General features: G+C 45.5%; 1 protein-coding gene across 4 annotated transcripts in view; it reads left to right on the plus strand.

Moving 5' to 3' along the window:
- RBM20 (RNA binding motif protein 20) overlaps window positions 1–25,072 on the plus strand; it is a 190,732-nt gene that overhangs the window by 147,035 nt on the left and 18,625 nt on the right. For all 4 annotated transcript variants that reach the window (XR_007406709.1, XM_049103094.1, XM_049103095.1 and 1 more), the window contains exons 6-9: window positions 8,088–8,231; window positions 10,991–11,122; window positions 17,703–17,782; window positions 19,556–20,225. Coding sequence is in view for 3 of the 4 variants with exons in the window: in XM_049103094.1 (XP_048959051.1) it covers window positions 8,088–8,231; window positions 10,991–11,122; window positions 17,703–17,782; window positions 19,556–20,225 (1,026 nt within the window). In the remaining variant the exon portion in view is untranslated. The remainder of the gene's footprint in view (window positions 1–8,087; window positions 8,232–10,990; window positions 11,123–17,702; window positions 17,783–19,555; window positions 20,226–25,072) is intronic.

Here is a 25,072-nt window from a genome sequence, read left to right on the forward strand (position 1 = left end):
AGAAATTATGAATTGTCTTTTCTGCCTACAAACACCTCCAAAGATAAGCAGTTTTATCAAGGGGTGATTACTCTGTTACCAAAAGACACTTTGTGAGGCTCGAGGAGTGTCCAGTGGGCTCCTTTTGCACATACATTTCTGTTGTTTTTCCTGCTTACATAATTGATGCTCTCTGTGAAAATTCAAACAGAAAAGAAATATTTCATGAAGACAGGGAAACTTATCCATTATCCCCCTCCCTGTTCTCATAGAGAACTCATAAAAGCTTTGATGCGTTTTTCCTCCAGAAATGTTTTCTGGTCCTGTGCCAGCGCTTTTTCAGGCCCATCCCACTTATACATCTTTTCAGAGACACATTTGGTTGAGTAAAACCAGAACCAGCCAGGACTCCACCATTATAATATCATTATTATTAGTGGAGCAAAGAGCAATTGCTGTCTCTAACATTCCCTGTTTTTAGGCAGGAAAACAGAGTGACCCACGGCTCTGGGAATGGACTCTCAGAGGGTCTCTGCACTGCTACAAAATCTTAAAGGATAGAGCAACCCATCTACCACCTCCACCAAGCCCAGGCTTGGCTGAATGTATACTTCTGTTACTTCGTGGGAGCCCGACCCAGCCTTTCATTTCCATGCTTATTGTTGACAGAGATGGGACACTGAACTGACAGTTCTGTGCTGTGTTCGCTGGTGGTGGGGGTGGTGAGGATGGTTTGTGCCTGACCCTCCCACCCCAGGGTCCCAGGAGAGGGGTGTTCACTTTCACTTAAGCTTTTGCCATTTGACAGAGCAGAGGCACTTTATCCTTGGCTGCCTGAGTTGTCATAAACAGAGTAATCAGGTTTCTGGAAGGGGCCACTAGGGCCTTCTCAGGCTGTAAATAGTTTTCTTGTGCTTGCCCAAGATGCACTTTGCTTGCTGACTCTCCCCATAAAATGGCTTTGCCATTTTCACAGCCACCTTAGAGTTATTTAGTGCTGATGCTGCAGATGGGCTGCTCTGGCCTGGGAAGACAGACATCTTTTTCATGATTTCTTTCTCACTGGGACCCTGCACACCAGAAAATTTGTATAAATAAGGAAACTGAGACACAGAGAAGCATAAATGTTTGTGGAAGGCCAGAGGTTTAAGTTGTTCCTCAGATGGCTGGCAGTTCTGGAACTTCTCTCTGTCCACTGTGGCCTCTCTGGTCCATGGCTTAGAACACTCTGGTCTCCGGACTTCCAGAGAGCATGAAGAACAGTAACTGATGTGGTTACTGCCTACCCCTCCCCCACCCTTCCAGCTCTGTCATTGCTCTTGTACCCTGGGTGGGGGGGTCACCTTGTGCCTTTTCAAAGTGAGCAAAGAGCCAGGGGGAAACAGGATACCCGAGTGGCTTTTGTTTTCTGAGCTTTTTTTCTTTTCTGTTTACAAATCTTAAGTATTTTTTCTTGTTGCAAAAGTAGTACAAACATGGTATAAAAAATCCAAACAGTAACAGAAATATAAAAAATAGAAAATCCAGCTCTACAGATAAAACTGACCGCAAATGTCTTATACTATTTATCTCTAGCTAGTCTATGTATGCATGTTTAATTAGAAAAAGTATACATTTTTGCAAAAATCAGGTAATGCCATGTCATATTGTGCCACTTGGTTCTTTTTATTTAAGTTTCCAAAATATCTTTTCATTGGTATCTAGACATATTTCCATATCTAGACATAAAACCCTATTTTATGCTATAAAACCCTCTGTTGGATGCATCTACCTTGATTTATCAAGTCTGCAATTGATCAGTTTTTCAGTGAGATCAGGGTTGTAATCACAAATCAACCAGTTTATTGCCCACAGTTCGAGTCCCTTAGCTTCTCCTAGGTGTCACAGTGTATTCTGTAGCTCTAAAGTTTACAGGGATATTGAAGTTACTTGGCAGATGAACCACCCAAGACCTGTAGGCAAGTCTGACACCAATAAAAGCAGATGTACTTTAGGTCAAAGCTAGCATGCTTTATAAAATACATGAAAGTGTCAATAAAGATATCTGTGTCTACCCTCCAGGTTAAGCTAAGATCCGTAACTATGCAACTTATGCCCATTTGCTATCTGCATAATATGTTCAAAATCCACACCACGAGAAATAAATATCTGCCATGTGTGTGTCCTGAGGTGTGTTTAGCACAAAACGAGAGACTATGCCAGGCGAGATTAGGTCCACCTGGAGAAGATCAGGCTGGAACACAGAAATTGTTTATTGAAGATCCAATCTACACTTTGTCGCCCTAGGAAGGACTTTGAGAGACTGCTCTCACTCAGCAGGCCCAATGCCCTAAGCCACATTTTTATTGCAGTTTTGTGAGTTATTTGAACTGAGCCTCTTCTTTGAACTCCTCTATGAAGCCTGTTCCCACCTGCATCAGAGGGCACTAAAAGGTCTCAGAATGTTCCTACACAATCTGTTTGCTGCTTTCACATTTCCATCCATGTATAAGAGATTGAGTGAGTTGAGAGGTCTGGAACCCAGCCACATGAACAATAGAGGCAGAATCTGTTTTGTTTTTTTTTTTTAAGATTTTATTTATTTATTCATAGAGATAGAGACAGAGAGAGAGACAGAGAGAGAGAGAGAGAGAGAGAGGCAGAGACTCAGGCAGAGGGAGAAGCAGGCTCCATGCAGGGAGCCCGAAATGGGACTTGATCCCAGTCTCCAGGATCACACCCCGGGCTGCAGGCAGCGCCAAACCGCTATGCCACCGGGGCTGCTCAGAATCTGGTTTTAAATAATTGATCCAGCAGGTGAAAATGTACAGCCAAGACCTCTGATTGCACATGGGGCATTCCAGGTCTGAACTGGCCTGAAGGCCTACTGAAGTGTCTCCCAGGCTGAGAAAGGATGACTGTCCCTTTAGGTTAGTAGTTAGGACTTTGGTTACAACCCTTGACACCTTAGCTTTCTTGGAGATTTGACTTTGGGCTGAAAGTTTCAAATGCACCTGTCACATGTGTGCCTTCCAGGCAGAGCAGCAGGTGGGATGTCAACAGAGTCCATTAACACTTCACATCAAAAATCCAAGTTGGCAAAGTCTTCAATGATTCTCTCTAAACTCATCTACTCTTCTGCCCCAGAGCACATAAACATATAATACACATCTTTTATAGTGTATATTTTATAACTTTTATTTTTAATATAGTTCAGATTTACAGAAGAGTTGCTCTAGAGGTATATCTTTTGCTCAGATTTACTACTTCTTAATATTTTGGCCTGTTTGTCATTCACTCTGTCTCTCTCTCTCTCTTATTGTCCTTATGTTTAATCCATCTTAATCTGTTTTATCCATCCGTCTAACCATTTATGCATGTTTTTTTCTGAACCACTGGAGACATTGTACCTTTTCACCCCTAACCATCTCAGTATGAATTTCTTAAGAACACAGACTTTCTCTTTTAAAAAAATTTTTTTTTATTGGAGTTCAATTTGCCAACATATAGCATATCACCCAGTGCTCATCCCGCCAAGTGCCCCTCTCAGTGCCCATCACCCAGTCACCCCAACCCCCCGCCCACCTCCCTTTCCACTACCCCTTGTTTGTTTCCCAGAGTTAGGAGTCTCTCATGTCAAGACTTTCTCTTACATAATCACCGTACAGTTGCATTTTTTCCCCTCAGTCTGGGACCATCATAGCATATCCTTTAACTGTTGGGAGAAAGAAAGAGACATATATTTTAAGGAGACGGCTGGTTGCCAGGGATTGCATCAAGGCAGTTTACGTACTTTGTGGCATTTTTGTCTTCTAAAGAGTCCCATGGAATCAATTTTTATTTTCCCTGTTTTATAGATAAGCAAACTCAGGCTTGGAGAAATTCAGAAATTGCCCCAGGGTTGGTCACTGGGGAGTAGACACAGATCCAGGTCTGTCTGATGCTCTCACTGCCCTGGCATTGGTACCTGGAGATCTGCCTACATCTTTAGTTCATCTCAGTATATCATCTCAACTCTTCTAGACGCTGCAGGCAACAGAATCATTCAGGGAGTGGCAGGGCTTTTCAGCAAGGTACTCACTGCTTGGAGCTTATCTTTAGCCCTGAAAGATGAGACCACCCCTAACACACACATGCTTCATGTTCATGTGTCTAGCTGATCACATAGAGAGGGAAGACAAAAACGTGCCGTTCACGGGGACGGGTATTGGGAAAGACACAGGTGTCCTGTCTTCCTGTTTATGCCAACACGAGTGGGGAAGGTTATTGCCCAGATCCTAGGGTTTAGTTGGGCAAGTCTTCTGGGAGGAGTGGAATTGTAGAACTTAGAGCCACACAAGCACAGATATGTCACATCTGGAAAGGACTCTTGATGCATAGGCTATCTCCCTTGTTCCAGAGATTTGGAAACTGAGGCTTGGAGAGGAAAATTAGTTTGTCCCTGTCATGCATCCAGCCAGTGGCCAAGCTGGGACTCGGATCCAGGTCCTCTGTCTTCTGGTCCATCAGGAAGCCCCACACTTCTTACAGCCCATCCTCTTCATCATTGACTCCTACGTACCTCAAGCAGCCACTACCCTGCATTCCATGTTCGGAAAAGTACTGTATCTGCCAAAGAAAGTACTTATATTAATGAGTAATTAAGTAGTTACTCATTTTCATTAATCAAAGACACTGGTTGACATACCAATCAGACTTTCTCATCAGCTTAAAATCTAACTAGGGTTACCATATCGATAGACTAGAGACTCAACCTAGGTTTTTTAAATATCAAAAATCATGACCCTCCCTTCAAATATTATTACCTTCAAAGGCCCTCAAGGACGTATTGGAGAACCCAGGCTGGGAGTCATCATGCTGAACCCTCAAAGGCACGCCAGTCATCTCTGCCCCCAGTGGACAAATTTTACTCCACCTGTCCACCTGAAAACCTCATTGTCTCTTCCTCTCCCCTTTCCTCTTTCCTTCCTCCCTCCTTTTCTGCCTCATTGTTCGGATCTGCCATAGGGCATAAGGCAAATAATAGCCACATTTATGTAAATAGTCTCAAGAATAGATTAGAATACATACACATATAACTGGACACCTATTATGAATCAAATATGGTTTTGAACTTGAGTTTTTACAAAAAGATATTTTTAGATCAGTGGTAGGAAAGAACATAGACCAAAGTATCCTAAATCAAATAGTTGCAAAAGAACATAAGACATAAAAAAATGTTGTTTTTTTCTAACCAGATAGGGTTTCTCACTTGCTCTGAAGCCAGACACTATGCAAACAAACCATTAACACAGAGATGGCTCAAGAATTTTTAATCCTCAAGATTTTTATTTCATGGTCACTTCATAAAATAAGTGGAAGTAAACTGGTTGAAATGAAGAAGCTGCTGGTGGTCACTGGAGGTCTTTGGCCTCCATCCTGAGTCAGTAAATCCAGACCCTTGTGCACATCACCAGTGGAGAAGCTCCAAATTAGTATAATTAACTGGGAGGATACGAAACGTCTCATGATTGTGATATTAAGGGAATCAATATAATCCAACTTTTATTTATTTTTTTAAAAGATTTTATTTATTGACTGATTTGATAGAAAGAGAGAGAGAACACGTGGCAGGCAGAGTAAGAGGGAGAAGCAGGCTCCTCACTGAACAGGGAGCCCAATATGGGGCTCCATCTCAGGACCCCAGGATCATGACCTGAGCGAAGACAGATGCTTAGCTGACCGAGCCACCCAGGCGCCCCCTCTCAACTTTTATTTCTGATTAAAAATCCCAGGAGAAGAAAGTGCTCATGAAATGTATTTTTAAAATTTGAGTGTAAACCTTAATTGAGACCTATTCCTTTTAGGACCTAACAATGTCTGCAGCATGAATTCCTCTTGCTCTTTGGGGACTGGCAGCTGAGAGGGTGCCAGGTTCCACTGCCCAGCAGCTCAGGTACCAGCCTCTTGAGTGGCTCTTTCAGCCTGGAGGAGACAGGGACAGAGGTGATGGTCTTCATGCTGCTCACTAGGCAACTGGACAGACAAGGAGCAGGGTGCAACCCAGAATGGCCCTGTGGTTCTGTGTGTCTGCCCTGTCGTCTAAGCACGAGTTAGCCCAGGCCAACCACAGGAAAGTCACATGCAGAAACATGCTTGCTTGGAGGAAGCCGGGCAGAGCACCCGGCTCAGCCTGCCTGTTGATAATAAACTCTGAGGACCTGCCATTTTGACCTGCCTCAGAGCTCAACTGGGTCTGTGGTCTTTGTGTGGACTCTAATGAGAGGCAAAGATCCTGCATCTTACTGGTCCTCCTCCTGTCATCCCTGGAGAAGGGTTCACTCCTTGTGAGGCGGGTGCAAACTCAAAGTCTCATAACTTGTGGAGAGTTCCAGTTGCACTCCATGTCTCCATGGAAATGCTCTGGGAGCTGCCTCGGCCTTATGCTAAATCCCGTTCCTTCTGCAAAAACACTTGACCTCTGGACATGGCCAAGGGGAGGTCTGCAAGGGATACTGGGGTTTCTCCAATTCAGGGCTGAGCCATAAAAGGAAATTCTCATTGACTCTAATTGTCCTCAGCCCAGATGAGACAAATGAAGGCTTTTTGTAATAGAATTACCCAAGTATTAGCCCTTGCTAGGGATGTGACCCACATCAAATGTAATTAGATGTTGAAGTTCACTTTATCTTTTATCATAATCATGGTGATTATGCAAATGTGCACTATGCTATTAGAACGTGTTTCAGGTTTGGAAAATTGCATCCTTCTCTTCCACGCTGGATTGGCTTCTGGTTACTAATTCTTGAACCTCCCAGAGACTCTGGGCTGATTAAGGTTTGCACAGACCAAACAGACGCACTTCTTCCCTCCCGGAGCTTTGATTAGGCCTGGGTCTTGGCTTCCAAATTCCAAAGGCCCTCTAAGGGCCTTTGGGACTGCTGGCTAGTGGTGACGACAGGGAGCTAGACCCCAGGGTTTGTCTAGAGCAGCTCCTCTTATTTGTGGAATATATTGGGCTGGTGACCAAGCTTGTGTTTGATAAAAGGCTAACAAAGTTGTGAAAGCCACTGCCCTAAACCACAGGGTGTTTCCATGTATGTCTATATATAAGGTTCCCACACATCCTTGCCATGCTCTTTCTTCTGTAATCAAACAATAGGAGGTCTATAAAACAAAAAAACACACATTAAAAACATCTTTCCCCTTATTCCCTTCCAGTTCTGGTCTTTGAAGATAACTAATGTTGACAAGTTGATAGGTATCCTCCCCTGCCTGCCTTTCTCTGTGCAGCATGAATTCCTTGTGCTTTTTTCATTGTGAAAAATTTTTCATTGTGAAACATTTCAAACTAGTACAGAACAGTACAGACTAGTATAATTTAAACCTTGTATATTCATCCCCCAATTCCAACAATTATCAAGACTTTACAACACTTGCTTCATCTCTTTCTTATATATTTTGATTTTTTTTGTTTTGTCTTACAAAAATGGCATTGTACTACATGCACTGTCCGGCAGCTTGTTTTTGTTTTGTTTTGTTTTACTTAATTACTTAACTATCTTCAAAATTATTCCTTATCAGTTCATTTACCTTTGCCTTTTAATGCTCTGTAATCTCCCACTGAATGCTTGAACCATCGTTTACCCAAACATTTCCCTGTTCTTGGACATCGAAGGTGTTCCCAGAATTTTTTGCCACCTTATAAATAACTGCAGTGTCCTTGTACATAAGTGTCGATATATTGGTGCATTTATTTCTGTGGGATAGATTTCCAAAAGTGGGATCGCAAGATCTGGGCTCCCTGTGCTTTAAGTTTTATTAAATACTCCTAAAGTATATTCTCAAGAAATGGTAACTGTACAATCTCCCACCAGTGACACATGGATTAGCCCACATGTTCATATTCTGACAGTCCTGGATAATGTGATTACTCATTAAAATGTTGCAAATCTTTGCTGGAAGAGGGTGGTATAAAATTGGTATTTTATGTGCATCTGTGAATGAATGGATTTGTTTTCAGCATTAATTTCAGAAGTTATCCTTTTGTAGTCATTAATGGGGGGAAGGTAGCCCCTAGGAACATCTGGAACCAAAGGCCAGAGGGATGTGTATTTTGAAGACCAGCCCCTGCTCTTTGTTCCCGTTAGTTTGCACAGCGGAGACCGGGTGCTGGCCGAGTGGTACACATCTGTAACCTCCCCGAAGGAAGCTGCACGGAGAATGACGTCATTAACCTGGGGCTGCCCTTTGGAAAGGTCACTAATTACATCCTCATGAAGTCTACTAATCAGGTAGGTCTGGGCACTTTCACACCAGTAGGCACCAGAGAGACCACACATTGGTGGAGGGCAATTATATATATATATATATATTTTTTTTTTTTTTTTTAAAGAAGCTGGTCTTAAAGAAGTAATGCACAGCTGGCCTCTTGTTGGAACAGCACAGAGGCTTTTGGTGGTGGTGGTGTTTTGTTTACTCTTGTCTCACCTTAACCTCCTTGTGATGGGTACAGATTTTTGTGAGTTGCCTGGAAGTAAAGAGATATTTTGGAATGAGGTATTCATTAACATAGAAAAGCTAACTGGCCCCCAAAATAGAAATCCATGGGCTTGAGTCTTTTCACTGTTATGAACTCCCTGAGCTAAGGCTACAGTCTTACCATCTAAGCTTGTTCAAATCTGAGGGCCTGGATTTAGAGTGAGCCAGCAACTGACTGTGAACAGGTGTTTTCACAGATCTTTGGTGTTAATATCTGAGGCCCTTGGGTCTTGTAGCAGAAGAGTGGGTGGGAATGGATGGGTGCCTGGTAAGTCTAAAGGACAAAGAACCCTTAACCCATGGGGGTTAAGTCAGAACTTGCGGGTTAATATGGCTGTCTTCGCTTCTAAAGTCAAAGGAGGAGTTTATATTAGAAAAATGGCCGGGTTAAAGAAAAAAAAGAAAAGAAAAGAAAAATGGCTGGGAATGAGAATATTTTGTTTTATTGTTAATAAATATATTTACTTTATGGACCAAAGGAGCAGACATAGAAGAAGTTCTTTTCTTTTTTCTTTTTAAAGGTTTTATTTATTTATTTAGTGAGCGAGCAGGGGGAGGTGCAGAAGAGAAGGGGAGGGGGAGAGAGAGAATCTTAAACAGACTCTACCCAGCCTGATGCGGGGCTTGATCCCATCACTCCGATATCATGACCCAAACCAAAATCAGGAGTTGGGCACTCAACTGACTAAGCCACCTAGGTGCCCCAGGAAGTTCTTTTCTTAATTAACATATGAACTTTAGAGACTCTGAGCCACATCAGATGATCAGCAGTCTTCCTCCATCCACTTGGGCTTAGACTACTCAGTCCCTTTGTTCCAACTGCTCAGAATTCTGTTTTGGGTAAATGCACATGATTCAGCTTGCAACATTAATGCAATGAGATTCACTGATTTAGTATTATTCCCATTTGACAGTTGAGAGCTGGAGGTGCTAAAATGTTTGCATCAAGAAAAAGGCACTTAGAAAGCTGGGTGGCAGGATCTGAAATAAAACCCTAAAGAATCTTGACTTCTTCATCTCCCACACATCTGCCATAGATGGTGACAGCAGGGAAAAGCATCTCTGAAATTCAGAAACAGATGTGTGGGAAGGAGGGAGGATGAGCTTGGTTAGCCGACTTGGTTCAAGAAACTGGGAGTGTAGCGGCTCACAGTGAGGGCTCTTTTGTCACATATCACCTTTCCTTTTCAACACTGAGGGACCAGATCAGTGTGCTGTCTTGTGCAAAGCAAACAAATCTAAGAAATGGTAACAAAGCCACTATTGGGATAAACTAGCAGGTCAGTCAAAACAGTCTATTTAGAAACTGACTGAATAAAAAAAAAAAAAGAAAGAAAGAAACTGACTGAATGCAAAAGCCCATTCTTTTTCTGTTTCATTAGAACAGTTAAAGAGGAAAAATGCTATCGAGCTATAGTTGAGGGTTTTCTTCTCTCACTAACTCAAAAAGCTAAGGTCAAAGCAAGAAGCTATGACCTTCTTTCAGACCCTGAGTTTTTAGTATTTTTCCTTCTTTGCAAAGAAAGTGAGAGCTCAGATACCCTTGGCTGTGTCTCTGTCTCCTGCCCTCATCATGACAAAATAGCACATTTTGCAGGAATCAGGCCAAGGTCACTTGTAGAGAAGACTCACTCTCTCCCCTACCTCTCCTCAGGGCCTGTGGGTTAATGGAACTTCCCATCCCAGGGGGGCTTCTGTGGCATGACGTAGCCCAGGCTGGATATACATAATTTAAGAATCACTGGTACCCAGGGGAATCAGGAGAGGGACCATCTTATATAATGAGCTCTTCGGGTGAAATTAATAAATAGGTCTCTTTGAACAGATGGGATCAAAGACAGCTTCTTGTACTGATCTTTTTTCTTTTTATTGAGGTATAAAATACTCCAAAGTGTACTAGTCTTAAGTGTACAACTCCATTAATTTTCTACATGTGTACACCCATGTAATTATCAAAAAGGTCAGGAGAGAGAACATTTCCAGAACCTCACACATTTCCTCATGTCTCTCCCAGTCAGAATTCCACCTCCACCCCAAAGGGAAACTCAGCTCTAATTTTTATCAGCATTGATTCATTTTGTCTATTCTTGAACTTCATAGACATGGAATTATACCTAGTACTGAATTTTTTTTTTTAAGATTTTTATTTATCTATTGAGAGACACAGAGAGAGGCAGAGGGAGAAGCAGGCTCCCTATGGGGAGCCCGATGCAGGACTCAATCCCAGGACCTCAGGATCATGACCTGAGCCAAAGGCAGATCCTCAACCACAGAACCACGCAGGTGCCCCCTATGGCTGAATTTTGTTTAAGATTATTCAAGTCAGGAGTACCTGGGTGGCTCAACTGATTAAGCACCTGACTCTTGATTTCAGCTCAGGTCATGATCTGCCCCACGTGGAGCCTGCTCGGGATTCTCTCTATCCCACTCCTCTGCCCCTCCCCACCTAAAAAAAAAAAAAAAAAAAAAAGACCAAGTCAACTTCAGCTTCCGTCCTTCCATTTTTCCCTAGGCCTTTTTAGAGATGGCTTACACAGAAGCTGCCCAGGCCATGGTCCAGTATTACCAAGAAAAGTCTGCTGTGATCAATGGTGAGAAGTTGCTCATTCGGATGTCCAAGAGATACAAGGAATTACAGCTGAAGGTAAAGCATTCTCTCATTGTTCAGTTATTCAACAAGCAGCAGCTGAGTGTGTCTTTGTGGGGCACTGACCTAAGTGCTGGCAGGAAGGCGAGGACAGAAAAAAATATAAAAATTACCCACTGCCTTGGGCGATATCACATGGGGAGGCCAACCATTATAACATATCAAGAAAAATGCTTATTGAGGAAAATACAAAATGCAAAGGGATGCTGGAGACAGGATAACTAGTTACCCTGGACCCAAGGAGGATTTTACAAGGGAACTCTTTTGAAAGATGAAGAAAGAAGGGACATAAGGTTGCATTTCAGAGGTGGGAGCTCCAAGCATAAACCCCTGAATATAACCTCCTTCTCTACCCAGAGAGATCTTCAGTAACTTTTTCTTCCTTTCTCACTACCACCCCATCTTGGTCTCTTATTCACTCCTCTGTCCTCTATAATCACATCTGAAGCCCCTTCTAAACAGCACATGACTGCATTGGCCACTGTCAGAATGACTGTCAGGGATGAATTCAGATCATTCCAAACAGCTTTTGTTTCTGTTTTAGCTTGTTCTACATTTCTCTCTTATTTTTTCTTTCTTTTCCTCCCTTCTTTTATTGTGAAATATAACATACATTCAGAAAGATGACTAGTTATGTATTGTATACTTTTTTAAAAAAGATTTTTATTTATTTATTCATAGAGACACAGAGAGGCGGAGACACAGGCAGAGGGACAATCAGGCTCCATGCAGGGAGCCCGACGTGGGACCCCATCCAGAGTCTCCAGGATCACACCCTGGGCTGCAGGCGGCGCTAAACCGCTGCGCCACCGGGGCTGCCTTGTATTGTATACTTGAAACATAGTAATGGGAGCACCGGGATCCCTGGGTGGCGCAGCGGTTTAGCGCCTGCCTTTGGCCCAGGGTGTGATCCTGGAGACCCGGGATCGAATCATGGAGCCTGCTTCTCCCTCTGCCTATGTTTCTGCCTCTCTCTCTGTTTCTCTGTGTAACTATCATAAAAAAAAAAAGTAATGGGAGCACCTGGGTGGCTAGGTAGGTTAGGCCTCTAACTCTGGACCTTGACTCAGGTCATGATCTTGAGCCCTTCATTGGGCTTCTGTGCTCAGCATAGAGCCTGCTTGTCCCTCACCCTCTGCTTCCCTCCTCTTTATCTCTCTCAAATAAATAAATAAAATCTCCAAAAAAATAAAATTTTTTAAAAGTAGTAATGGTTGAAATCCCATAAAACCACCCCCAAAGTCAAGAACTAGGACATCAGCCACACCCAGAAGCTCCTCTGAGTCCCTCCCTCTCCCCTCTCCTGACTTTGAGGATGATCACTTCTTTTCTTTTCTGTATAGTTCCACAACCCAGCTGTGCCTCTCTTAACATCATCATTTTTGCCTATTTTTGAATTTTACATGAATGGAATTATACTCTTTGTGTTCTTTCATTCAACATCTGCCATCCATGCTGGGTGTGTCTGTCTATTTTCACTGTTACATAAATTTATTTATGTATGTATGCTTCCAAAATTTATTTATACGTTCCACTGTTGATGGACATTTAGGCTGTTTCCAGTTTTAGGGTATTAGGAACAAATTACTGTGAACATTCCTGAATGTGGTATCTTGGTACATGTGTACATGAGAGTGTAACTTGGGGCACATACATAACTAGGAGTGAAATCACTGGATCTCAAGGCATGCTTTACTGATAATCGTAGCAGGTTCTTATCAAAGGTAGCTGTCCCAGATTTACATTATTACTAGTGTAAGAGTTTTCAGTGGTCTGCATTCTTGCTAACATTTTTTCTTTAATTTTTGCCTACCTGGGATAGTATCATGATTTATCATGGTTTTATTTTTTATTTTCCTGATTACTAATTGAGGTTGAGCCCTTTGTCCTATGTTCATTGGCTATTCCATTTGGATCTTCTGTGGTGGAAAGTTTCTTTTTAATGTCCATGCTTTTCTTTAGATTGTGTCATCTTAATGGTTTGCAAGGAGTTCACTTATCTGGAGTACTTAATCCAATAAAAGTATATTGCTTTTTAAAAAGGTTTTATTTATTTATTCATAAAAGAAGAGAAGAGACATAGGCAGAGGGAGAGGCAGGGCCCCTGCAGTGAGCCTGATGCAGGACTCCATCCCCAGACCCTAGGATCAATCCCTGAGCCAAAGGCAGACGCTCAACCGCTGAGCCACCTAAGTGTCCTCATTTAGATATATTGTAATTAAATTGTTATATTTGTACTTAAATCTGTGTCTTATTTTGTGCTTTCTACTGTCCCATTTTAATAGCCGACCTTCCAGTTTGCTTTAGCTTATTCCACATTTATTTAAGATCCATTTTATTCATGACCCACAGCCTTTAATCTGCCTTCGAGGTTGAAGGCAGAAGACAAAGGCAGGCTCAGTGGTTGTTGCTAGCTAGGAGCTGCATTCTGACAAGTCTACAGACATAGAGTGTAATGTGTCAACCTGCTGCCGATTGCCAAAGTCTTGATTCTGTTTTGCTTGCATTATTGCTTCTGAAGTTCCTTTGCCAACAATTCTAGCAGAACCTGGCATTTTTTCCCCCTGGGGAATGAAAGCAAGTTGCTTTTCTCAGACAAATGAAAGATCCCATCCCATACACAAAGTTTCTATTCTCCTGGATTCCCCGCTGGAGGCTACAATGGAATTTCTGCTTTAAATTCCCAGTGGAGGGGCGCGTGGGGGGGCTCAGTGGTTGAGTATCTGCTTTCAGCTCAGTGGTTGAGGGCGTGATCCCGCAGTCCCAGGATCGAGTCCCACATTGGGCTCCCTGCATGGAGCCTGCTTCTCCCTCTGCCTCTGTCTCTGTCTCTCTCTGTGTGACTCTCATGAATAAATAAATAAAATCTTTTAAAAAAATAAGTAAATTCCCAGTGGATCTCTGGTCTCAAAATGAGATGTTGTAAGATTCTTATTAGGATTAGCAGCAGTACTCAGCTTTTAAATGAAGGTACTAAGGCCCTGTAGTACCTTACTGCGGGATATAGTTTGGGGTGGTGCAAACACCAGGGTCTAATGAGGTCATGTAGTCAAGGTCTGCATTCAGCAAGTGTTCACTGAGCACCCACTGTGGGCAGGAACTGGGCTAGGCACCATGGCTAGAGACCTAGAAAGCTGGTGGAGGAGCTCACAGTCTGGTGTGAGGAAGAATGGGAAAATAGAACCATCGACAACCATGTGACCTGTTCCGGATTGGAGGGTACTGGTGCTACCTAGCTTTTACCTCTCCCTGCTCTGATGAGCTTCGACAAGGTGCTTCAACTGTGTGAACCTCAGTTTACCAGATCAGTAAAGGACTCTACCTTGAGTTCCTTGGTTTTAATCACTCCTTTTTTTCATGCACTATCTCTTTGAGTCTTGCAGTCACCTTCCCCTGTGAGGTGTACTGGGTGGATAATAACAGTAATTATGACAGTACAACAATTATAACAAGAATAGGTACCTTTTAAAAAAAAAAGATTTTTATTTATTCATGAGAGAGAGAGAGGGACAGAGACACAGGCAGAGGGAGAAGCAGGCTCCATGCAGGGAGCCTGACATGAGACTTGATCCCAGGACTCCAGGATCACACCCTGGGCTGAAGGCGGCGCTAAACCGCTGAGCCACCCAGGCTGCCCAAGAATGGGTACCTTTAATTGAGTCCTGGCACTCTGGGTCAAGTCATGCACCAGACACTTCCCATACGTTATCTACTGTAATCCTGACATCAGTACTGTCAGACAGGTGTTCATGATCTCGGTTTTACAGATAAGGAAATGGAGGCTCATAGAAGTTCAGTGATTTGCAGAAGGTTGTAGGTATTGGGAAAGCCATGATTAAAACCTAGGCCTGTTTTGGTTTTGCGTATGTCTGCATCTCTATATTGTATGAGTCTGATCTCCATTGTCCACGTGAGAAATCAGGTAATTTGCATTTAGTCACCCAGCTGGTAAGCAGCAGATAATAGTCTAACAGAACTTCTCAGACTTTAATGTGTATACAGATCCCTGGCAGGTCCTGTTAAAGTTTCTGGTTCCCTGGGGCAGGGCTGTATTTCTGCCTTTCCAACAAGCTCCCAGGAGGTGTTGCCAGTTCTCACAGCACGCTTGAGTAGCAGGGATCTAGAACACGTCGTTTTCTGCCTTTTAGAAAGGATTTTCTGCTCCCAAGCTGTCACAATGGCTCTCTGTGAAAGCATCTCCAAATGTAGTACTTCAATTACATAGTAATGCGTGCACATGGGCCCTATGTTGACATGAATCAGCTGGGACTTTCTCCCTGCAAGTGGCAGAAAATTGTCTCAACTTATCAACTAAAATAAAAACCAGGAATTTATTGGCTCCTGTAAACGAAAAGTCCAGGAGTAGCCCTGGCTGCGGGTACAGCTGGACTCAGAGCCTAAGTGATATCATTAGGACTTGGCTCTTCTCCACTTCACCTTCTGCTGGCTTTGCTTTATTTTGGGGGGTCTCCTTGGGACGGCCCCTGACAGCCCCAATTCCATCCTCTAGGTGGCGTCATGGCTTCATTGACTTCACCAATTCTGGCTTCTCATCCTCCTGTTTCTTTCCCGGAGAGAGCCAGAGTTTTTCCAGAGTAGCTTCCTCAGAAGTCCTGAGAGGCCCTGTTATTGGGCTAGTTTGGGACACATGTCCTTCCCTGAACCAATCTCTGTGGCCAGGGAAGGCCAGCCTGTGACAGGCCGGGCCTGTGTCCGCTCAGAGCAAGGGTGGAGGAGGGGGAAGTGCCTCCCAGGGAGGTAGACGGCAAAACACCAGATCCATATGCATCTCTGGGTCAGAGGGGCCACCACTTGGGCTCCCACCAGGGCTTGCAGAGCGGGGTGTTGTGTGTGTGGGGTTTGATTGGTCTTTTCTCTCGACCTTTACCTTTAGCCCACCAGGCAAAGTGGAGGGTGAAGGGAGACAAAGAGGAGATTTATTTCTCATCTCCTCTCCTGAATATTTCCTCATGCTGGCGATCATGTCTCCCTATACACTTGTGGCAGAGTCTCTAATCCTCGGGGCCCTTTCACATAACAGGTGCCCCACAAATACATGGAATGAATGGGAAAGAGTGAATCTGAAGGAATAGTAAATAGTGAGTTTTTTCTTCCTGCAGACCTTGGAAGAAGTATTTTCTGGGTTGTTCTACAGAAGACTTCTCCAGAATTAGCATCTTCTATGCAGAAGGGAACTTGGAATAATTTAAACCAGTGTCTCCCAGTTACTGCATCAGAGAATGATCAGGGGAGTTTTCAGGTTCTTCTGATCAGAGATTTCCTTCAGTAGATTTGGAGTGGGGTCCTGGGTGGTTTGGGGCTAGAGGGCCTGGTTTCAGAGCCATTGGTCTGGCCAGCCTCCCAGCCACAGAGAGGGTCTCTGGCGCTGGGAAGCAGTGTTGAGTATGTTCCATGGTGCTCTTAGGAAGATTCTTTCAGCAAATGGTGATAAAGGGTCTTCTCCACGTAAGATGTGGTGCAAGGAGCTTGGTCCTCACTTGGGGACAGTTTGCTATGTAACTGAAGAGACAGCCTATTTTTGTGGAAATTATACAAGACTTAAACATGACTGCATAAGTACGGGAGCTTCGAGAAGTCCTGGCAGTGTGACTTGGTTGTGTAAAGAAGGGAAAGATTACTGAGTAGTTCTTGAAGGCAGAAGTGAATTGGCCAAACAGAGGGTGTCCAGGTGGAAGGAGTCAGGTGAGAAGGGATGGAGACTCTGGAAAGCAATGTCGAGAAGGATAAGAGCTGCTCTGACAGGGCCGGGCTGTGACAAGTTCAGGGCTCATCTGGAAGGTTTCAGCATCTTCCCAGGACTTTTGAGGTCAGAGGAAACTCTCCAGCAGCTCCTTTTATGTAGGCCCAGAACCTGTGGCTTTTATCAGCGGAGCCCGCCATGCCCCAAGGCTGTTGGTGGATGCCAGATGGGCCTCATTATCTCACTTTTATAGGTGGAGAGAGTGAGTCTCCCACAGACAAGCCTTGACCCTAGATCACCCAGTCAGCTGGGGGCAGAGCTGGGCTGTTCTTCCTGAGTTGAGATTCTCAGACCAAGGTGCATCCCTCTGAGTATGCCAGTGTTTTCCTGGGACAGCATGGGGCTTGGATTCTCACCCTTAAACGCAGCAAGATGTGTTGATCATGAGCACCGTGGATGGTCCCCTGTGGGGTTATTGAGCAACATCAGTGTCATCATAGAATGGATGAAAAGACCCTATGTCTGAGACTTGCTTCAAAATATTCTGTAGGGTGGGGGAAAGGTTGGGGGTATAGATGAACAAGATTGGTCAGAATTGTTGACAATGGAAATGGAGTCATGGGGGTTCAGTATACCATTCTCTGTGCTTTTGTGTATGTTTGAAATGGTCTACAATAAAGAGGTACCCAAATGGTCAGGGTCACTCCATTTAGCATTATGCTCACACTCCTCATGCTCTGGATTAAACATTTTCTTCCTCTAAAAAGGTACTTTTCCTCTTGGGTGGACTGGGCCGTGGATCTGAGTCCTCACTGCTCCCTTTTGTGTTTGCATGGCTATCTCTGATCTGATAATGACCTCTCTGACTTTGCCTAGAAACCTGGAAAAACTGTGGCTGCCATCATCCAGGACATGCATTCCCAGAGGGAGAGGGACATGTTCCGAGAAGCAGACAGGTGAGGCCCCAGCCCTGGGCATCAGGGCAGATTCGGGTAGTTGGGACACTCTCCTGTCTCTCATTCTTTGGGGTATTGAGTCAACCGTGCCCTTCCCTTGCCCTTGCCCTGTCCATCAGCTTATCTAGGCCCCACTTTTCCATGTGCCTGATGGAAGTCATCAGTCCAGTCTAGAAGTGCTGCTCAGGTTAAGCCTCAGGAAAATGCAAGATGGTAAGCCCCCTTCTTAATCTGTTCCTCCTTTGTTGGAAAGGAATATATAGAGGAAGGGTTCTGGTGGTATTTGACTCTTTGGGGCAAGTCTACACTCTGCTAAAACTACCTGAAAGTGTGTGTGTGTGTGTGTGTGTGTGTGGTCTATTTAGAACCACCTGTTGATTTTTTTCATGAGCTGAATGTAGATGCAGGTAAACCCCCCCCCCCCCCCCCCCGCCCAAAGTAGTGACTTCCCCAGTCACCTACTCTGAACATGGAATGCATTCAGTTTTCAAACTCATTTCTTCCTACTGGAATTGTGACCATGCCAAATTGGGGCTACAAGTTTCCCACTGTTGCTGCCCTACAAGGACAGCCCCTGTGGAGAGCCAAGGGGTGAGCCCCTGGCCTGCACAATCTATGGTTCTTACCCACGGCTGCCACAGATGGCGCTCTCACGTCACTGCAGAGGGCTGAATCCAGGCTCTTTCCCCACCCATGGTCAAGGCACCCTGGTGCTAGTGATCCACATCGGAGTGTCCCCTGGTTAGTGAGGGCTGCATGGGCTACCTGTATTTGGGAACCAAATGAAAATCACCTATTCTTTTATAATAATGGGTATATATATATGTGATTAAGTAGGTCTGCTTAATACCCAAACAACCTTCAGAAAGAGAGAGAAAAAGAGAAAGTGTTTATGTATGTGTGTATCTTTGTATGTAGCTGCTTAAGTTTGGAATTTCCATTCATTTGAGATTTTTTTTTTTAATGGTTGTTTGTTTTGTTTTTTAAACATGTATAAAGCCATACCATACTGCCTGCATTTCTGCAGTATTAGGAGGAACTAAGAGGTCTTGCTCTAAATCCTAGACAGATTGAGGTCCTTTTCTGGGATTCAATCTCTTCATCTGAAACACGAACTGGTCGGAGCTCTAAGGTTCCAAAAATCCAACCCCAAAAGGCCTTCCTTCATCTTTGGTTTGAAATCTCAGAGCCTGCCCTCCTCACTCTCATCCTCCCAGTAACTAGCAGCCTCTTGCCATGCCCAGGATCTGAACAAACTGAGATGAAAAACAAGACGAATGGAGGCCAAGAGGTTGCCTTTATTATGGTAGAAGTCAGGTGAAGTTGGGGCTTTGGTTTTGTAGCCAAGGGGCTGAGTAATTGAACCCCAGGGTCAGGCAGCCTTGCCCACCAGGCTGGACCAGGACAACCTCCCCACATTCCAGGGGGAGAGTTGCCTGCTGCCTGAGCCTAGCTTCCTTCCAAGAGGAAGAAAGATGGAGTGGAGCCAAACCAATCCATTTATTTATCCCAGTTCCCAGGAGCAGAATGAGTATAGGGGCGCAGATGGCCAGGACTGTCCTTAGGAAAAATCCCTCCTCCTAGACGCCACCAGGGAGGAAAAGCTCTCTCCTATACCACTCTCTGTGTTGTCTCTATAGTTGCAATGAAGAGCGTGTGGCTTCATGGGGTTCTGTGTGGGTGTGTCTGTGCGAGGGGCTAGTTGTATCTGTGCATGGTACATGGGGCTTGGGACACACAGATTCTAAAACCCACTCTTTTGCTCTCTAACAGGTATGGCCCAGAAAGGCCACGGTCTCGCAGCCCAGTGAGCCGGTCACTGTCCCCGAGGTCCCACACTCCGAGCTTCACCTCCTGCAGCTCTTCCCACAGCCCTCTGGGCCCCACCCGGGCCGACTGGGGCAACAGCCGGGACTCATGGGAGCACTCGCCCTATGCCAGGAGGGAGGAGGAGCGAGACCCGGGGCCCTGGAGGGAGAACGGGGAGGACAAGAGGGACAGGGCAGACCTGTGGCCACATGATCGCAAACACTACCCCTGGCAACTGGACAAAGCCGAGCTAGATGAGCGGCTGGAAGGAGGGAGGGGCCACCGAGAAAAGCACCTGAGGCCCGGGTCCCCCGGTCCTCCCCACTCTGCGTCGGGCTACAAGAGCCGAGAGGATGGCTACTACCGGAAGGAGCCCAAAGGCAAATCGGACAAGTATGTAAAGCAACAGCAGGATGCTCCTGGGAGGTCCAGGAGGAAAGAAGAGGCCAGGCTGCGGGAAAGCAGACACCCCCACCCCGAGGACTCAGGCAAGGAAGACGGGCTGGAGCCGAAGGTCCCTAGCACCCCTGAGAGCACCAAGTCTAAGCAAAATGAGAAAAACAGAACCAAGAGACCTGATAGAGACCAAGAAGGAGCTGATGACAGAAAAGAAAGCAGGATGACGGGGAATGAGGTAATGATGCAGTCTCTTCCCCAGGTAAGGAGAGGCAGGTTTCCGAGCAGAGTAATACTCCCATAATGGTGATGCACTTTTATCGAATGAATGAAACACTGAAGGTTTACTCTGTGCCAGGCACTGGACTGAACACCTTATCTCAATCAAGGTATTCAATCTTCACAGCAACTGTGTGAGGAATATTGGTAGTAATACTATTAGGGCTAGAGATGAGGGAACTCAGGCCCAGAGAGCCCAAGGTAGTTGCCCAAGGACACACAGTCAGGAGATAGCAGAGTGGTGGGTCTCTGAATCCCTTGGCATGCTGCTGCCTGTGCTAGACGTTAGGCAGCGACCTGATGCAAAGGCCTTCTGTGGCCCTGTGTGTGTCTGGGGTGGAGGGGCACCACGGTGTTTGCACCCACAGACTCAGCCCTGGGAGATTTGGTTTGATCTGCTCCATCCTTTCTTCTGCCAAAAGCATCTGCCGACCCTGCAGTATGAAAGAGGGGGTAAAGAGAAGCAGCCACCAGCCACTAAATTACACCGGCTGCCCAGGGCTTGGTGTGCTGCCTCTGGACACTGTCCAATGCGTTACTTCCACTGTAATAAAAGTGCTTGGCAATTGGTTGGCACCTTTCATCCAAGCGTCTGAAAGGGCTTATAACCTACTACATGATTTCAGTTCACACAGTGGGTCGTGAGGACTCTGGGTACAAAATTCACACTCTAACCTGACTTACACTTCTTGCTAAAACCACCTACATTTAAGTAGGAGCAGATAGTGGATGTTGGAGAGGGGAGATCTGCATAAAGAGCCCAATTTAAAAAAACCCTACATGCGTATCTGACTCAGGAGGTGGTGACAGGGACTAAGTTGAAATAAGGAGCCAATTCTCAACTCTATGGATACTGCAGAGTCACGCTTTTGTCCACTACTGCATTCACTCTTCCATGCTTTGGTGGGTAGCGGTACTAGATATGGGGGGCCCAAAGGTGAAGGATGTGGTCCATGCTGTGGCAGAGACCAAGGTCTAATGGTGGAAGGAGAGCTGCAAAAATGATTTACATTCAGTGGGGCCCGAGCTGGAGGAGAGTAGTGGACGAGCTGCCCTGTGGCATTCCCTCTGCATAAGGAGAGGGGGACAGCTGCACAAAGGAGGTGGCACTTGAGCTGGGCATTGAAAGAGGAGGGAAAGCAATTTGGGAAGCAGTGAGGGCAAAAGTGAGAAAGGAAGACTGGTTTCAAGAACCTGCAGATAGCGTGGCTGCCTCTTTAGGGCATGTTAAAGGATAATGTTTTTGAAAGGTAAAATCATGGCCCTTATGCAAATATAAAATGAATACATGTCAAAGATGTTATTTAACACGTTAATTAACGAGAGAGCCAGAAAATGTAAAGGCTGGTTCAAAGGAGAATCCAAGGGATCCCTGGGTGGCTAAGTGGTTTAGCGCCTGCCTTCGGCCCAGGGCGTGATCCTGGAGTCCCGGGATCTAGTCCCACATCGGGCTCCCTGCATGGAGCCTGCTTCTTCCTCTGCCTATGTCTCTGCCTCTCTCTCTCTCTATGTGTCTCATGAATAAATAAATAAAAATCTTAAAAAAAAAATCCAGAGAGCAGGCATCATGGAGAGGCAATCAGGAATGCAGAAATGTATTTCAATAGATAGAAAACTGGCCTCTTCCATGGGAATAGGAAGCCAGTGGCATCTCCACCATATAAAATTCCTTTGCCTCTCTGATTGAGAATCATCTGCACTCTTCATCTCCTGCAGTTTACAGGGATGCAAAATCGCTCAGCTCAAGATAAAGAAATGTGCAGACTCCTGTGGGATCAGACCTCCTGGAGGGGCATGCTAGACAACAAACTGCTGTCCAGCCTTCCATGGACAGAACACCCTGTAGTCTGCCCATCTCAGAGTCTGCCACAGTTTCTCCTGACTGGCCTATCGAGGGGAGCTCAGGAGATGAGATTAGGGACCTAGGGTGGAAAGTGGACCCATGAAGGCCTTCCAGTGCCTGGCTGAGGACTGGAATTGGATCCTGAGGACCAGTGAACCAGAGGTTGTTTTTAAGAAGTGTGTCCATGCTTGGAGGGATCTAAGGGGCTAGTGATGGGTCAGTGCCTCAATAAGAGGTTCCGTGGGACAGAGAACAACAGCTCCTTGAGCAGGGGCTCAAGCCCAGACCTCATACATGGGCCACCAGCAAAGGGGTGGAGCTGCCCCTTCCCGATCCTACCCACATTTCTGCTGCTCTTCCTCAGTAACCTTATTGCTCCTACTGTTTTACCCACCTGCTGTCATCGGTTTGCCCATTTAAGGTGACACACACTGTGTGGGTCATCCCCAGAGCCCTGATGCAAAAAAAGATGCCCAGAAAGTCCCATGGGTTTCCCTAAATTCTGTCTCTCTAGCTGATTCTGCCTCTAATACCCCTAGAGCGGGGTCAGTAGGGACTTGCTGGGGTCCCCAACAGATTGTGTCTGTGGGTTTGGAGCCAGGAAGCCAAACACCATTTGGTGGAATATCAGCAGAACCAAGTCTTCTTTGCTGATCTTAAACTGTGTATCACAATCTTGAGGACAACCACAACCCCCACCCACCAGGGCTGCCCCAGGAGTCAGGCAACAGGCGGTGGTTGGACTTAGAGATAGAAGCAGCAGGGCTGAGTATGGTGTCCTTGCCTTTCTCCTAATATACAGGGCAGCTCCCACCACAGGGCATTTACATGCGTTCCCCTGCTTAGGCGCCTCTCCCCGCTGAAGTCAGCTTGGCTCCCTCCTCTCCTTTGTGTTTACTCGTTGTCACGCTCTCCCCATGTTTATTCCTAGAGAGAAAAACCACTACGTAAAACCACGATGTTCCAACCTGCTTCTCTTCCTTCTCTGATGACCATTCCTAGGCCCACCTTATCCCCTGATATCTGTCTGTATTTTACTTAGTATCTATTTCCTCCGCCCCACCGCCCCACCAGATGTAACCTCCAGAAGGGCAGGAATTTTTGTCTGCAGTGTTCTCTGCTGTGTCCCCAGTCCCTAGATCAGGGACTAACACAGTGATCAATACGTATTTGCTGAAGGAAGAAAGAAATGATTGAACCCAGACCCTGGAGACAAAGGCCTGGCTCCTGAGAACCAGGTCACACCCCATTCTTCTCTGCCTCCATTTTCTCATTTGTGAAATGAGGGTGATCACAAGGCTTTTGTAGGACTTTAATGAGCTTGTGCTCGCTTGGAACCTCTAAGATCTTTGGAAAAGTGCCCATGTGGGAGAGGCCAGTGTGTGTGCTGCTCAGTGTTTGGTGGGTGGCCAAATCCACACATAGGACCTAACTTTGAGCATAAGACCCCAGAAATCAAGTCACTGAGTACAGTGAACACGGAAAGCATCCCTTCACCTTACTAGAAGTGTGATCAAGGTACAGACCCAGATACCTGGAGCAGGGAAGCCAGGCAGGGGATACAAACCAGGTAATAGGAGTGGAGCCAACGTGGAGAGAAGGGACCATGGCCACCCGAGGAGGAGGTACTTGTCTGTTGGGGGCAGTTAGCCACTGTGCTCAGCTCCATTTTATGGCTGTCATTCAGGGCTGCATGGCCTGAGCTCTTAGATCCCTCAGTTTTCTGAAAAGCAGCACCAAAGTCTAGATACTTAGGAAATGTCCCACATCTTAGAAACTGTATAGGCCAAAACATGTCTGTGGGCCAGATGGAGTCCAGGAGTCCCCAGTATAAACAGTCCATAGGAGGCAGAAATAGAAAAACTAATCATGCTCATTTGGAGCCTAGATAGAGACCCAAGCATGACAGAGGCAGCCTCTGCCGCTCCTTCAAGCCTTCAAGTCTCTGTTCTTTTATTGACTAATGTCCACAGAGCACCTAGCACTGGGGCTACTGTTCTGAGTGAAAGCCGAAATGACCTGTGATCTCATGGAGCTCATGGTCTATTCGAAAAGTATATTGATCAATCCCTCAGATGAGTGGAAGAGCATGAGTGTTGGGTGCTAAGAAGGCAATGGAGGTATGCACTGCTTAATGCCTATGATGAATCAGAGACTTCCCTGTGTTAGGATGTGACTGTTGAGATTTGAGGGAATGATGGGTTTGGTTTCACTGAGTGAAAAGGAAGGAAAGCAGACAGAACATCACGTGCAAAGGCCCTGTGGCTGGAGGCCGGTGTTACAGGAACAGAGAGCCGGGTTGGAATGGTGGGAGGTATGTCTGATCTGTCAAGGGGTCATATCACACAAGGCCTTGTGGGCAGGTTGTGGATTTTTGTCTTCATCCCAAGTGCAAGGGAAGCAAATGAAATATTTGAGCAAGAATATACAGTGAGATTATGGTAGTTTTTGAATTTTGAAGTGATCATTCTTGATTGTCTTGGGGAGAATAGACTTAGGAGACTACGGAGCAGAATGGGGAGAAAAGTTAGGAGGTGGTTTATCAGTAGACCTAGCCCTACGGAGGCAGGCCTTGCTCACAACAGTTGGGACTTAATATCTTAATCTGTGAGCTGGTGTGGGCAGTGGGTACATTGGTTGCATTTGTTGGTTTTCCTTAAGCTGCTACTCTCACATGAAGTGATCCCAGAACATGGGGTACACTGAAGTCACTGCTCCATTTCCTTTGTCTGCAGGGAGGAAGCGCCAGGATCCAACTGGCGAGGGACTTCCAGCCAGCCAGGCTGTCCCTGCCTCTCCCCGCTTGAACTGGGGGGTGGGGGGGTCTCTACTGTGTTGACCTAGGAGTGTGGCTGTAGGAATTGCTTGGGGGGGGTAAGGGTTACTTACTTGGACAAGGGAGGGCCATAGGTAGTTTATTCAGGGAGATAAAGAAACAGGTCTCCTGTTGGTAGAAGCTATGG

The sequence above is a fragment of the Canis lupus genome, chromosome 28 (assembly GCF_003254725.2).
Source record: "Canis lupus dingo isolate Sandy chromosome 28, ASM325472v2, whole genome shotgun sequence".
In the NCBI taxonomy this organism is placed as follows: Eukaryota; Metazoa; Chordata; class Mammalia; order Carnivora; family Canidae; genus Canis; species Canis lupus.